Here is a 16,036-nt window from a genome sequence, read left to right on the forward strand (position 1 = left end):
GTGGGCCCAACCTTGGCTGCATTGTTGAGTGTTCAGGGTCCGGAGTTGGCACTGCCCTACAGAAACAGCAACTGGGTCCAAAATTAAGAGGTGCATGGGCTGTGCCTGGCATCTGGTTGCTATTAAAGGCTAAAATGGGAGGGGCTGCACTTGGGCCACGCCCCCTACCTCTCCAAGCCCCTAGCCCCTGTCTCTAGAGCACTCCAGCACCCTCACCAGAACTCTCAGTGCCCAGGACAAGGGGTTAGACTGATTCAACCTGGACACCACAGCCCCAGGCAAATCCAGGGGCTTCCATATGCCACTAGGCCAACGTTTCTCCATTTCTTTTCTCATCTCCACTTGCTCATCCTTCCTTTCCCAGATCTGCCTCCTCCCCTGGGACCCGCATCTGTGGTCTTTTCTTACACCCCCAGCCCATCTTGATCCACTTGTCCCTACACTCAGAATTGTGGCTTCTCTCTGCTCACCAGGGTGTTTCTCTCCCTTAATCACTCTTGGCAGTGGCCCTACTCCCCAAGTTCAGGTGCTCCCCACTCCCACCCCCACCACCACACACAGTCCAGAAGACCAAGAGCTTTTTCCTCTAGAATGCCTGAAGTTTCTGCCACATGGGCTTGAGGTCCTCCATCGTTCTCTCCAGCCAGGAGCACCCGCACAGCTTGATGGCCGCTCTGGATAGAGGTGGAAGGGAGACTGGCCCTTGCCATGGAATGTCCCGCACCACCTGTCTCTCTGCACCCCGGGGGCACACGGGGCCGGAGCCGGGAGCAGGGACTACAGCTCCCTGCCAGCCCGCTTGGCGTGATGAATGGAGCTGTCCTTCCTCCCCACGGGGGCCTTTGATCTCCCCTCGTGGGGAGGGGGCCAGGGGCATCAAAGACATTTTTGTGGCATTAGAGAATCAGATAAAACGCCATCTCACCTGCAGCTGCCCTCCCACCCGCTCCGGCCCTGGCCAAGCTGGGGGAGCAGCGATTAGGCAGAGACCCTCGGACCCACGAGGCCCGGCTGCAGCGAGTCCTGACCCTTCGCTCTGCAACCTCCACTCTGTCGCTCGCTTGCACGTGCGAGCACTTGATCGCAGGCCATAAAGAGGTTCCTCTCTCTTGCTGTCTAATCTGCCCTCCCGCACCTCCTCCCCTGAGCGCCGGCCTGATGAGGCGGGGGCTGGGGAGCAGAGTGGAGGCCCATCGCTTCCTCCCGTGCTCAAGAAAAGGCTGAAAAAGGGGGCTTGCGGCGCGGAGGCGGGGTCCGGTCAGAGGTGACCCCCTCCGGAGTCTGTCCATCGGGCCATCGAGTTCGACACCCCTCCCCGGAGCACCCAGCGCCGGGGGCCGACTGCGTCTCCCGGCCCCCGCTCCAGCATCCCACTCCGCACCGCCCCCCAACCCAAACTCCCTCATTCCTGGGAAGTTTTCTCTCTTTACAGTCAACAAACCTGTCAAACGTCTCCCTTCCAGCCCGTCCCCCATTCCTTCGCTCCTCTTCCTTCCCCCCGCTTACACTTCTCCACCCTGCTTCCCCGCCCCTTCTTGCCCCCGACTCCAAGCTGAGGCGGGGGGCTCCCAGGCCGTGAGAGAGGCGAGGTGAGGGGGCGAGGCAGGCGAGTCCCCCAGCCACGAGCGTGCTCGGGCCCCGCCCTCCGCCGAGCTCCGCGCCCGCCGCCCCGGGGCGCTCGGCTCCCTCCCGAGAGTCCCGCCGCCTGACTGTCGCAACTGCCACCCCCACGGCCCCCCTGCCCCCCGCCCCCGCCCCAGCCCCGCTCCCCTCCCACCCCCGCCCCCGGCTCTGATTTCTTCTCCCGAGCGAGCTCGGCAGGAGACACAGGCTCTGGCTGCCCTGTCCGCTCTCCGCCTCCGCCGCGCCCTCCTCGCCCGGGATGGGCCCCCCCGCCGCCGCCGCCGCCACCGCCGCCGCCGCCGCCGCCGGAGCCATCGCCTCCCGGCCGCCGCCGCGCTCGCCCTGAAGCCCGGGCCCCGGCGCGCAGCGGCTGGCCCCTCAGCCTCGCGCCCTGCCCGCACCCGCCGGCCCTAAAGCTGTCACGATGCAGCCGCCCGCGCCCTCCCGCCTGGGGCTGCTCCTGCTGCTGCTCCTGTGTCCGGCGCACGTCGGCGGACTGTGGTGGTGAGTGCTGCGTCTGGCTGCCCCCGCGGGGCCCCTGGAGCTCGGACATGGGGACCTTGGGGCCGAAGGTGGGGCTCCGGATCGTGCTCCCGCCGCCTCCCGGCTCTACCTGTGCGCGGAGCCCAGCCCCTCGGCAGAAGGAGACGCGAGGGGGAGGTGCGTGCCGCTCCTGCCGACCTCCTCTAGGGGCATTTCTGAACTGCCACTTAGACGTGCCCACACACCCCCTGCCCCCTCCCTACATTCTATTGTATTTCCTCCCCCTGTGTCCCACCCCCACCGCAGGTTACGCGCTCAATCCAGGTCACCGAGGAATCAGCGGATGGGTAGGAAAGAGATACGGGGAGACGGGTGCAAGATCTGTAGTCTGAGATCCGGATAAAAGAGTGTGTGTTAAGACGGCTTTGGATTTAAGGGAGAGAGGCTGAATTTGGGGGAAAGAGAAGAACAAGGTGGGAAGCCACTGGCAGGGAGAGCCAAGCTGCTGCCTCTTCCCGCCCTACTTTGCCCACAAACCCACCAGCTTCTCTCTGGGCTCCTTCAGAATGGGTGGGAGGGGCGGGAAAGGGAGCATAAAAGGGGAAACTGAGTCAGAACCTTCGCTTTCTCTACTTTCTCCTCCCCGAGCAAAGAGGAGGAAAAGGCAGGAAAAGGACCCAGACTCCTGGCCTTTCCAGATGTAGAGGTCATGGATGAAAAAAATGTGCTGCTGGGAATCGTGGAGGGTCCTGGTGGAAGGGAGCAAGGCCTGGCCAGCCAAGGGATGGGGTCGAGTTCCCAGACTGCCCTAGCTAGAGCAGATACTTAAGCAGCTGATGTTGCGGGAACTTGGAGTCTGGCGGGATGGATAGAAGCTGGGGAGGTGGATGCCCGGCCGGGACCGCTCAGCGATCCAGATCCCGTAGACTTTTTTTTCCCCTTCTCAGTCTTGGGAGCAGCAAGGACCCGCCCGGAATAGTTGTGTTTAGAGAGGAGGGACTTGGACGCTACCGCTGGTGCATTAGCCAATCCTCACAAGTAAAAACCTTGTCTATTTGCATACCGCCTGTCATTGGCTGGATTCTCTACCCTCCACTCCTCTCCCACCCCGGATTTGGAAGAAGGGGTGGGGCAGGCAGTTCCCTCTTTTCTAGGAAGATAGCTGGATGCCCACACAGGGAGCTGCTGGCCACGATCCCACTTCCACGATGTGGGAGAGAAGTCCCTCAGGGTGCCAGTGAGGGGGCCAAGCCAGCGCGACCTAGGTCCCGACTCGGGACCATGCGTCCTCGGACCCTGACTTAGCATAAGGTGGTAGCAGCTTTGAAATAAGAGACCTGCGATCTCATCTCCCCCCACTGTCAAGCCTATGACCTTGGGCAAGTCACTTCTCCCTGCTCCCCAGTGTCTCACCTGTAAGGTAGGGAGTCGGTCCTCCTACCTGGAAGGCTTGATAGGAGGGTTGGGTGAGATGACCTACAACATAATCTGACGTTGGGAGGTGCTCCTAAACGTAAGTCCTCTCCTCCACACCCCAGGTTCTGGCCAGAATCCCCATGGGTGAAAGGGGGATCAATTTACATTAAAACCTAGGGTCTCTAGCAAAATTTTGCAAAGGGATCTCTATCTCTTATTCCCCATACACACCTGTCCTAACTTTGCCCTTTCTCAAAGTATGGAAACAGAGGTCTCTCCCTGAGGGCTGTTGCCTTCCCTCCCCACCCCACTCCACCCCCTACAATTTGTCCCAATTTTATCATCCTTCCACTTAAAAATACCACTTCCTCCATGACGCTGCCCCTCTGTCTTCCCTCCCTTGCCTTCTCTATGCTCACTGCACTCCATGCATTGGACACTATGCCGGTTAGGCATTTCACTGACTGCCCTCTCCTCTCGGGTCCCTTTTCCTGCTTCTGGGAGGCGGAGCCTTTGTCTTTAGGGCCCTGGAGACTAAAGGTGCTGGGGACAGCTGTATGGAGATCTGCTGGTTTTTGTGTTCATGGTGGCTCCTTCGTTTGGGAGGGGCTGCTGGGTGGGAGCCATGCCAGAGGAGGAGAGACCCTTGGAGACTGACCCTGAAGCTCGAAAGGAGGGAGTGGGGGAGGAGGGGAGGAGGGCAGGTGTGGAAGAACACAGAGGCCTTCATGGCCACAGCTGCAGGGCAAGCCGGGTGAAGAGTGAGGAGTTGGAGTGATAAGGTGTCTGGCGACTGGCTCACTCAGATACTTTGGAGAGGCTGTCCCCACCCCGGAGGCTTCACCTGAAGCAAGAGCTTCTTCAGGCAAGAAATGTACGGGCTGCTCCCTGATGTCTAGGACTGGTTGGCTGGATCCTTTCTTCCTGCTTCTCAGAGAACACTGACCAGGCAGGAGCTCCAGCAGTGAACAGGAAAGCAGCTGGCCTCACAGCAGCCCATTGCAGTCCTTGCTGTCATTCTAGCAGCAGCCAGGCTGGGAAGACATAGTTCTCCAGGAACTCTGAGTGACCGGACTGTCCTGGTTAGGAAAGGAGGGCTCTGGATGGGTATGGCCCAGGCCTTAGGCTCACGGACCTGGCTCTAGGTCACCCAGAAGTTTCTCCTTTCAATTTCTTCCCTCCTCCCCCTTCTTTCCCGCCCCCCGCCCCGCCTTCTCCAATGCTTTCTAAACTCTGCCTCTGACCTCTGTCTGTCTCTCTCTCATCTGTAACCATATCTTTGTGAATCACAGAATCCCAGATTCCAGGACATTGGCCAGGCTCTCTTGAGGTCATCTTGTCCAGCTTACTGCCTCCAGGCTATCCAGTTTATGCTCTGGCCCTGACAGATTCTGTCCTGGTCATCAGCTCCCAGCCCTCCCATCCTGCTCTCTGCCCCCTTCTCATCCTCCCCCAGGAAGTTCTTAATATCTGGCCCATCTTTATTTATACCTTCAATCAGTAAATGTAGAAAATAGCTCACTCTCACAGAATAGCCAGATCAATCTCCCTTCTTCTCTTTTCCTCTTTCCATTTGATATTTTCTATGAAAGAAACTAACCCTCCCATTGTTCCACTAGGAAAAGCACCACTTGGTCTCACTCCCTTCCCCCATCTCATCTTCCCAATGGAAACAGGAATGAGGTGCTGGTCAGCTCTAGCCCCTCAGGGAGGCAGGGAAAGGACCCAGGCCTCTTCCTGACACCTAGGCTTTCCAGCTGTGACTTCCACCACCCCTTCCCATTCTCTCTTTCTCTGGGGACCCTGACCCTTCATGGGCAGTCCTATTGCTGGCTCCCACAAGCTTAGGATGGGGTGGATGGTGGGGGTAGGGTGGCCATCCAGGCCTCCCCTCCCAGCTCCCCCACCCTCGCCTTGGCAGCTTCCCCTGGAGGGAGACAATGGGGCTGTGAGCAGAAAAGGGCAGGGGCAAAAGGAGGCTGGCTTGGTCCAGGCCAGAGCATGCCCTGAGCCCACCAGAGTCCTGGCACTGTGACATTTCCCGGGGGGTGCAGTCCCCTCCTGCCCCATTCTCATCGGAAGCCAGGAGTTGGGTGGGAGCAGGAGCTGGGGTGGGTGGGGGAGTCAGCGGGAGGCTTGATCATCAGGGCCCAGCCAGGGGGATTCCAGAATGTGTACTTTGATGAAGAAATGCAGCAGTGGAGGGGATGAGGCGGGAGTGGGGGGGTTGTGGGGTGTGGGCAGCTGGGCTGCAGTTAGGCTGGCGGTAGGGCACCCAGCCAGCCAGAGCAGGAGGTGCTCAGGAACACAGAAGCCTGTCCCCGGGGAGTGGGGAGAGCGCCCTCTAGCCTGCACCCTCCTTCCCGCCAGGGGCAGGGTGGGGCGAGGCCCTGAGTGCTTCCCCTGGACTGCCCGAGGTGGCGCACAGGGAGGCAAAGGTCGCTGGGCAAGTACTTCACCCACTCTATGCCCGGTCTCTTTGGCTGTTTCCTCCAGCTTGGAGCCCTCTGCTTAATCCAGAAATTAGATCTAGAAAGGACCTTACAGATCATCTGGCCCAATCTTCTCATTCTCAGAGAGAGAGAAGTCTAGCAAAGTTCAGGGATAGGAGGTGACTTGCCCAAGGCCACCCAGAATGCACGTAGCTGAGGGTTGGGGACCAGGAGTCCACCTCCCACTGAGTACCGGGAGTGCAGAGGGGTAGGGGTCAGGAAAGGGGCTTGTGCTCCCCCTGTCCTCCCCTTCTCACGGGGCTTCCCCACCTCGGTATGGGAGAGCAGATGGCACAGGACAGACTCTCTGCAGGATATCCAGTGGATGGTCATTGTGTCCAGGCCGCTGACCAGCAGCAAGCCATCTTGTGTGGGGAAGTCATTCAGAGCAGGGAAAGCCCCTGCAAGGGGAGAAGTGTGAGGAGGTGGGAAGGGCAGCACCTGGGACTGGGCAGAAAGAACCCAGCTGGGCCGGGGGTGGGGGGGGTGGTGGGGAGCCAGGGAATGGGGTTGCTGGTGGGCGGTGGGGAGGTAGGGGTTAATGGAGCTGGGGCATTACTGACTTTGATGTGGTGGTTGGGGTGGGGGTAGGGACTGGGGGAGGGGGAACAGTAATTACTGAGTTAGACAGAGCAGGACAGGACAGGCGGGCCGGGCACAGGCCCGGGCCCAGCCTCCTCGGCAGCCCAGCCGTCAGGCAACATTTTTCTACCCCTTCTCCACCACCCACCTCCCCCATCCCTGTGCAGCCCCCACCCACAGCCCCAGGGCTCAGGGCTCCCTCTGCTGGCTCTTGGGAGCTGAGGGTCAGACTGAGTACCCAGAATGAGTGCGGGGAACTAGTGGGGATTTGGCTGTGAGACCCTTTAGAGAAGCAGGCATCAGAAAAGGTCTGTGATCCTCTTGGCCTCAAGAATCCACCCAGGAGTGCTGGCTGGAGAAGGGAGGCAGTGGGTGGGGAGATCTTGGAGGGTGCTCTTGGTCCATGGGTTAGACTGGCAGGGGAGGAGGAGATACTGGGATCCAGGCTAAGAAGAGTTGGAGCAAAGCATGTTCTCAGGAATTCATACCTGCTGCCTGATTGCCATGCACTGTGTAGGCCCAGGAGATGATTAAGGGTGTGAATGGGAAGTCACCCATGGGAAGACACTTGTGGAAGCCCACTCTCTGGACAGGCTCTTTTCATCGTGTAACCTGAGAAGTAGGCAGGTATTATTATTTATTTCCACTTTCCAGTTGAGGACACTGAGGTTCAGAAGGTCAAGTTTCCTCATCCATTCAACAAAGGCTAAGTGCCAGCCTCCCCTGCTAGGGGCTTGTTAACATCATGGGACCAGCAAATGGCAGAGCCCAGATCCAAACCCAAGTCCGATGGATTCTCAAGGCCCTGAGTCGTGTTCTGCTAATGACATTATACTTCTCCCTGAGATCTTTGTCTGGAATGAGTTTATATCTAATTGGGAAGATAAGACAAGAAGATGTGACAAAACAATTATGCCACTGGCCAGGATGACAAACAACCCCCCCCCCACCATGAGTGACACCAGGAGGCAGTGGGGGAGGTCAGTGAGGGCTGGGGCCCACCAGAGGCTCCTTAGAGCAGGTAGGATCTGAGGCGTGTTTGGAGAGATGCTGTGTGAGATTTGGATGACTTAGGGGTGAGGAGCGGGGGTGTCTCTGAGTTTGGAAACTTAGCGATGTGACCTGGGATGGATGCAGAGCCAGCCAATTCTGATCAGACTAAGGACCATGTGGAAGACAGTATGCAAGAGCCCCTGAGGTTTCAGAAGCCCTTGGGGCGGGAGGGCTGTTTCCTCCAGTCCCTTTGGTTTTTAAAATATTTGCCTAAATTTCTTGTGAGGGGATTCCCCCATTGAGTGGCCAGGGTCAGTCCCCTCTCTTGCTTGACTGTATAATAAGGGTGAAGTGGGTGGAAATGGACTAGAAAATCTCCCACCCTCTGAATCCAGGCATGTAAAGGTAAGTTAGGCCAGAAACCCAGGCCTCCAAGGCTTAGATTCACAGATGCTGCCAATAGGAAGTGGCTGCCCCCTGGTGCCACCTCACTTGGCTACTTATTCTACCAACCGAGGTCCCTGGGAAGGAGATCTTGGCACAGGAGGCCAAGCCAGCTAGAATGGCCAAACCCAGGCTTGTTCCTTCTTGTCTACATACTGATTTCTTTTAGGCCTAGCTTTGTTTTTTTTATGCCCAGGAGCGGCTATTTGTTTAGGATCTCAGATCCTACATATTATATATTTCCTACCACCACTCTGCTCCAACCACCAGCCCCCGCCCAACACGCAGATGGTGCCAGACAGGCACCTCTTTCCCAGGCTGATCTCAGGCCAATGCTAACTCAGAGGCCTCCGAAGCAGAGTTCAGTCTCTAAGCAAGCAGAAGGGAAGGAAGGAGGGCAAAGGAAGAGAGGAGATGGGGAAGTTATTTTGTGATTCTGTTAAAGATGGTGTTAAAGTTTAGAGAGGCTATTCGAGTCTGTCTTGCCAACTCCTTATCTTCCTGACGCCCAGAGAGGGAAATGACTTGCTCAGCACAGCTCAGCTCACCCAGAGTGGACAGAGACCAGAGTACAGATGTGAGGCCTGGTGTTTTGCCCAACGCTTCCCTGCCAGTCCCCTTCTGGAGTTTCCTTTCCTGTGACTTGAAGATGGGAGTGAGAACAGGAGGGCAGGGAGCAAGCTGGTCCCTTGGGATTCTAGCCGCTACTATTGCCCATCCCTCCTCCTGACCGGCTTGTAAACAAGTCTAGTTCCCAGGCAGCCAGCCAGCCTGAGGAGCCAGACCCGTACCAGAAACTGACTCCAGGGCAGCCCCTCAACCCTGTGCAGGGCCAGCCCCACCTCCTGGGGGCCCTGCCTGTCGTGCTTCTACTGATTCCTCTTCTATCTCAAGCTTCTGGGAAAAAGACAAGGTCAAGAGGTTCTTTCCCTTTCTCGCCTGCATACCCCACCCTCTCCTACTTCCCCAGAGCAGGAGGGGGGAAAGAAGTGGGATGGGACAGAGTAACCTTGGGAAGATAAGGCCAGTCAGCCTTGGGAAAGTAGGGAGTTAGCAGAGGGCAGGATTGGGGAGGGGAGACTGTGGAACTTGGCAGCTTGGGGGTGGAGTGGGGAAGATGGGTTTGCAGGGTCCCAGGCTCCCAGGTAGAGTTCTCAACATGCAGGTGGCAGAAGAGGAGTGGATGGCTGTGTGGAGGTCTGTTTCCCTGCCTCTGAATCCAACTCGGGAGAAAATGTTTCTGGAAGCTAATTAGGAGTCATGAAGCCACATGCGGACAGGGTTCAAGTGAGGACCTTCTCCTTAGATGGCTCTTTCATTCACTCAAAAAACATGTATTAGATAGTATTCATTGGAGAAGCATAGTAATCGTTCACAATATGCAAATTTTCATAATAAATATTGGAGGGGAAATACAAATTAAGCAGTTGAAAATCTGCCATGGAAACAAAAGTAACAGTCCTAACTCTCAAGGTGCTCCATAGTCTTATTCACCAACCTTGTACAACCATACTGGAAGTTGCCTCCATTTATTTTTGTAATGAAATGGGATAAGTAAGTAGAAGGGGGGTGAATAGATCGATAGAAATAAAGATAGATAGATAGAGACTGATCACCTAGTATGGCCAGGGGTTTTCCTACCCTTGGCCCACTTGCCCCTGCCCCATCTATTACTTCTCTAGGGATGTGAAAGGGATGGGGCTGGACCTTCCCAGGTACAGTGGTAATGCAGTGATGGTAAGTCCTAAGCATGGAGGCAGGCTGGTTTGGATTATGAGTCTCTCCACTGAGGAGAGAACTTTGGTTCCTGGACTACTGGGGTAGGGGTGATGACATAGACTGGACAGGGTGGTGATGGGGGTGGGGTGGAGTGTGGTAGGAGACTTTACAGGATTGAGGACTTAGCTCAAGGATTGAGCTTACACATCTTCCTGCAATCACGTCTTCAAGCATCTCACTCCTTAGTGAGAGAAGTTCTACCTTAAGACCTAAATTCCTCCTGCTGCTATTTAAGCCCATTACATCTCATTGTTGTGGGCCCAGAACATGCCTGGGCAGCTCGTACTTGTGGAGCAAATGGGGACAGTGGGGTGGATGTGCACTAAAGCTAAGCTGAAAAGTAGGCCACCTTGACCTTTGGCACATATCTACCAACATTTTCCTCCAGGTTTTCTTTCTCGTGGTGTCGCTTCTCCCCACCCAAAATCTTATTCCACCCCCTGCTAAAGGCTTTTGAGTGGTTTCAAATTACCTTCAGCCTAAATGCTCTACCTACTTATTCTTACCAGACAGCGATCTCAGCTAAGTGCTCAAATGAGAGCATTCCAATTAAAGTAGTCCCCTCCAGGTGTGAATACCCAGCCAAGCGAACCTTCAGGGGTGTGATGTACAGCGACTAAAAGGAAGTGCTAGTCTCAAATGAACCAAAGGCTGAGAATGGAGGGATTTCTCAAAGTGTGTGGAACTCCCGGTAAGGTCTTTACCCACCAAGTCAAGGAGTATCCCCTCCCCAATCAATTATGTTATCTGCCCTGCCACCCCCGCCACATGCACTGGTCTTGGCTTGCTACGATCTTGCTCTGGAAAGGTCACAGGCCCTGGAGCAGGAGAAGGGTCAGTGTCATCTACTTTACAACATGGCTTCAGAGACTCAGTCCCCAGTGCCTTCCTCCTGCTCAGGGAAACAGGGAGATATCAGGGGAGGGAGGGATCTGACAGAAGGAGAAATCTGGGTTAGAGAGGGGGTGTGACTTTCCTCAAAGGCTCCCTTCCCTGACCGCTCTAACAAACCATGGCTTGCTGGGATTGCCCCACCTTTCTAGCATCAGGGCTAATCTGCTAACACAAGACCAGCTTGTGGTCCACTAAGACCAGATCCTTTTCTGACACTGTCTATTCTTCTTTATATTTCTTTCTGATATGTACCTTCTTTTCTTTGACAGCTTACTTTTTTTTTCCTAATTGCATTTATTTATTATTTTTATTTTTGGCTGTGTTGGGTCCTCATTACTGTGGGAGGGCTTTCTCTAGTTGCAGCGTGCCCGGCTTCTCATCACAGTGGCTTCTCTTGTTGCAGAGCAGAGGTTCTAGGATATGAGAGCTTCAGTAGTTGCAGCACATGGGCTCAGTAATTGTTGCACACTGGCTTAGGTGCTCAGAGGCATGTGGGATCTTCCAGGACCAGAGATCGAACCAGTGTCCTCTGCATTGCAAGGCTGATTCTTAACCACTGGACCACCAGGGAAGAAGCCCCGTGATGGCTTGCTTGATCTTCCTTCCATTAACGTCCTCTTCCTCTCCCTTTTGGGTTAGGCCTGGTGAATTTTAACCTTGGTCTACCTGGTACCAGAAGCCTTCACCTTGAGTCAAAATCCTGTAAGGATTTATTAATGAAGGTGTACACAGAAGGATAATACTGACTCTTTGCTCTATAGCAATTTCAGCCTAGAATCTAGCTCAGAGTGGACACACACACAAACACACGGAATAGTAAGAGAACCAGGTGGGACAATCTATCTCAGTTGGGGGTGCTGGTGGCACAGGAGGCATGTCACAGCTCCCGGCTGTGGGCTGGGCGTGGCTGGTCTCCCGCCCCTCCCCCAAGCTCTTCGAGTTACAACCATGGTCTGCTGTTCTTTACTTCCCAGGGCCGTGGGCAGCCCTTTGGTCATGGACCCTACCAGCATCTGCAGGAAGGCCCGGCGGCTCGCAGGGCGGCAGGCTGAGTTGTGCCAGGCCGAGCCAGAAGTGGTGGCCGAGCTAGCGCGGGGCGCCCGGCTGGGGGTTCGGGAATGCCAGTTCCAGTTCCGCTTCCGCCGCTGGAACTGCTCCAGCCATAGCAAGGCCTTCGGGCGCATCCTGCAACAGGGTCAGTGTGGGGAGGACCCCAGGAGGGGGCTGCTGTCTCGCCGTTGGGGGAGTCAGAGGAGAGGGTGGGGGTGGGGGAGGCCCACGGAGCCCCACTTCCTCCACGGGTCAAAGGACACGGCCCGGATCCTGTCTCCCAGCCCCACACCACGTTGCCTCGCGCCCACCGCAGCGCCCCAGAACCCAGCACGGGTCTTGCTGTCTGACCGCCCCTCCCCGCCTTCGCAGACATCCGGGAGACGGCCTTCGTGTTCGCTATAACGGCGGCGGGCGCCAGCCACGCGGTCACGCAGGCCTGTTCCATGGGCGAGCTGCTGCAGTGCGGTTGCCAGGCGCCCCGCGGCCGGGCCCCACCCCGGCCCCCCGGCCTGCCAGGCACCCCAGGGCCCCCCGGCCCCGCGGGGTCCCCCGACGGCAGCGCCGCCTGGGAGTGGGGGGGCTGCGGCGACGACGTGGACTTCGGGGACGAGAAGTCAAGGCTCTTCATGGACGCGCAGCACAAACGGGGACGCGGAGACATCCGTATGTTGGTGCAACTTCACAACAACGAGGCGGGCCGGCTGGTGAGTGGGGACAGGCACGTATAAGGGCGCGCGCGTGGGTGAGTGCGGAAATGTGGGAGTGTGGGTGGGTTTGAAAGGATGTGGAGACTGTGGTATATGAGGAGGAGTTTGTGGAAGGCTGTGGGGGAAGTGAGGGTGTGAGTGGCCTGCACAGTGTAGGAGTTTGTTAATGTGTGGGAGGCCACTTGGGAAGATTGGCTGGGGGTGTGGCTGGGCCAGTGGGAGGCAAGGTGGCTGACCTAGAAGAGGGAGTCACGCGGGGGGCCTGGGAGGGCTAGGGGCGGATGGCCCAGCGGGCAGGGTAGGGAGGGGACACCCAGGGAAGAGGACCCAGGGCCTTTAGGGACCTCAGGTAGGGAGGACATACTTCTGAGACAGGACAAGTAGGGCTAAGCTTGGGTGGCTAGAGGCTGCCAGGGCAGGGGCTGAGGAGGGAGACCAAGGCCAAGGATGAGAGGAAGGACAGAAGCCCAGTAAAGGTATGGAGTCTGGAGGTTGGGGAGCTGGGAGAAATGAGGGAGGCTCTAGGGACAATGGTCTTGCAAAGGAGTGAAGGACGAAGAGTGGATCCTGATGGTAGGAGGGGTCAGGCACAGGCCAGGGAAGCTGTGACAGTCTAGGCACTTGTCAACTGGTCAGTCCCTGCCCAGAGCCCTGGCAGCCTCTCCCCTTCCCTCTACGATGAGCAGAGCCTCAGGAGCTCCTGTTTAGGGACAAGAAGCAGTATGAGTCAGATGTTCCTGGGGGGGCGGGGGGAAGGGGAAAGAGAAGGGGCCTAGGAGGGCGCCCATAGACTTTAAGACTGTAGATAAGGTTGGCCCCTGGATTCTGAGCTTCCGGAAATGATCTTCCTGGGGCATCTGACCCCATAAATCTCTAGCAGGGTTGTGAATCTTCCATTCCAGCTTCAGACATAAATGGTAAATAAAGGGCAGGACTCCTGGGTTTCAGTTCTCAGTAGGGCATTCATAGGGGCCCTCCTGCACCCTATGTCTCAGTTCTAGGGTGTGCCAGGGAACCCCCACATTCTATGTCTTGTAGGGTTCTGGCCTGAGGCATTGGGCAGGGGGGGAAGAGGGGACTCAGAGAGGAATGTCCAGACAGGCCCACATACCTGTCGGAAAGGGTTGGGGAGGGGTGGCGGAGACAGAGCCCAGGCCTCCTGCTCTGCCTGGGGCCCTGAGAGCAGGAATGAGAAGGCTGGCTGGCAAGAGGAATCCGTGCGACAGCTGCCACCTTTACCCCCTCCCTCCAGGGAGAATCTCACCCTTGCTGTCCATTCCGCTTTCTTCCCCCATTCCTTGGCGTTGGATCCTGGAATCTCTACACTGCATACTGTCCCCCACTCCCCACTGCTTCCACCTGGCCACCATTCTTCCTGCTCCTCCTCTCCCGGGTGTCTGGCCCGTGATTTCCTCCTTCCCACTTTGCGCGCTCTTGCTTTTTTATTTGTTTTTTTGGTCTGCTCTTTACAGTCTTCCATTCACCACCCTCCCCTATCTTATTTTCTGTCGGTCCTCTGGGCCTTTCTGCGGATCTGTTCCCATCCGCCTGCTCTTCTGCTCCCCGCAGGCCGTGCGGAGCCACACGCGGACCGAATGCAAGTGCCACGGACTGTCCGGCTCGTGCGCTCTGCGCACCTGCTGGCAGAAGCTGCCCCCGTTCCGCGAGGTGGGCGCGCGGTTGCTCGAGCGCTTCCACGGCGCCTCGCGTGTCATGGGCACCAACGATGGCAAGGCTCTGCTGCCCGCCGTCCGCACGCTCAAGCCGCCGGGCCGCGCTGACCTGCTCTATGCCGCCGACTCTCCCGACTTCTGCGCCCCCAACCGGCGCACGGGTTCGCCGGGCACCCGCGGCCGCGCCTGCAACAGCAGCGCCCCGGACCTCAGCGGCTGCGACCTGCTGTGCTGCGGCCGCGGGCACCGCCAGGAGAGCGTGCTTCTCGAGGAGAACTGCCTGTGCCGCTTCCACTGGTGCTGCGTGGTGCAGTGCCACCGCTGCCGCGTGCGCAAGGAGCTCAGCCTCTGCCTTTGACCCGCCGCCCGCAGCATCCGGAACTGCGCGCGGAGCCGCCTCTCGGCACCTGCGGGACATCTGGGCGCCAGCAGAGGGCGCTGCCTCGGCCCGGCTTCCCCCTGAGAAAGTCCATCTCCCAGGCCTCTGGAAACTGCGAGGCGGTGGGGCTTGAGACTAATGCCGGTTCATCAAGGCCCAGGGCACTGAAGGAGCCGCCCGACAGGGGCTCCCGGGGACCTCATGAGGAGACCATATAGAGCCTCTCTCTCCTCGGCCCCCAGATGGAAACCAAAGAGCCAGTTTCTAGGCCTCTGGATGTGGGGCTCCTCAGAACTACTGGCCATGGGGTGGGTGGGTGAGTTTTGTATCAATAAAGATATTTAAACCAATAGGATATATCAATAAAGATATTTAAACCTGGGCCCAGGGCTTGGGAGGCGGGGCTGTTGTGGGGACAAGCTCTGAAAGGAGTGATTAAAGGAAGATGGTTTTGATAGGATGGGCCTCTCAGGGGTCATCGCCTGGGTCCCCATCTGTCTTCCAGAACTGGGCTCTCCTGGTGGTGAAGAGTGCCGGATCCCACCCTTGGCATTCTTCTTGTTCATGTTGGTACACATCTAGGGTCTGTATCTGCAAGCTGGGGGAGACCTGGGGTCCCCTTTAATGAGCAGACTGAGGGGATCTAGGGAAAGAGGACCAGAAGCCTCCGGTGGTGTACTGAGTTCTCAGGTCAGCCCCTGTCCTAATTCGGGGTGGGGGGAGTTTACTTGTTTTCCTGTTTCTTGGGAATTTGAGGGTAGAATTATGGGCCACCCAAACTCAAAAGTTAACTTTAAAAACGGTAAATGTGATGAAAATGTCCTTAGTAACATCAGATTTTGTTGTCATCAAAACTAACTTCACCCCCACTAACACTGAAAAAACTTAGAATGGCATTTCCAATCAAACTTAGAGGGAGGGGAAGCAAAGCTGTCCCAAGATTTCTCTTGGTATCCAACCACATTCCTGCCTTTCTGATTCCTCTTGGAAAGCTAATGGTGAGGGTAAAGGGATAGAGGAAGGGTTGGGGTTCTGGGTTTCCCAGAATTGAGGGTAAGGCCCTCATCTTTCTCTAGAGAGAATGGAAGAGGACATGGCCAAATGGCTGGGATTTGGAGCCCCCATTGTCCCCACAGTCCAAAAACCGCAGTGGAGAATGACTCTCCCATCAAGGTATGCAGAGCAAAGCAAGAGCATTAGATTCAGGCACTCTGGGTTGGAAACCAGTGCTGTTGCTTAGAAGTTTACGATACAGGCCATCTTAGTCCCAGTGTCTTTACCTATGCAATGGGAATATCATTGTTTCAGTTATCCATTGCTGCATAACAAACAATCCCAAAGTAATTATTCCTCATGATCCTTTAGGTCAGGAATTTGTCAGGACTCAGCTGGGTGGTTCTGCTCTTTGTGACAGAGCTATTAGTTGTGGTCATCCACTTGGCTGATTCTGCTGGTGGCTCTGCTGGGATGGACAGTCCAAAAGGCTTCACTCATGTATGTCCAGTGTCCCAGAGTTTC

The 16,036-nt window shown here is 56.8% G+C and overlaps 1 protein-coding gene across 1 annotated transcript; it reads left to right on the forward strand.

Moving 5' to 3' along the window:
- The first annotated feature begins 1,832 nt into the window (after positions 1-1,832).
- Positions 1,833-14,868, forward strand: WNT6 (Wnt family member 6). The gene is made up of 4 exons (XM_020904703.2): positions 1,833-2,127; positions 11,681-11,901; positions 12,129-12,463; positions 14,036-14,868. Exons 1-4 carry the CDS (start codon positions 2,048-2,050, stop codon positions 14,495-14,497), a joined length of 1,098 nt encoding a protein of 365 aa, XP_020760362.1. The 5' UTR covers positions 1,833-2,047; the 3' UTR covers positions 14,498-14,868.
- The last annotated feature ends 1,168 nt before the right edge of the window (positions 14,869-16,036 follow it).

The sequence above is a fragment of the Odocoileus virginianus genome, chromosome 30, assembly GCF_023699985.2.
Source record: "Odocoileus virginianus isolate 20LAN1187 ecotype Illinois chromosome 30, Ovbor_1.2, whole genome shotgun sequence".
In the NCBI taxonomy this organism is placed as follows: domain Eukaryota; kingdom Metazoa; phylum Chordata; class Mammalia; order Artiodactyla; family Cervidae; genus Odocoileus; species Odocoileus virginianus.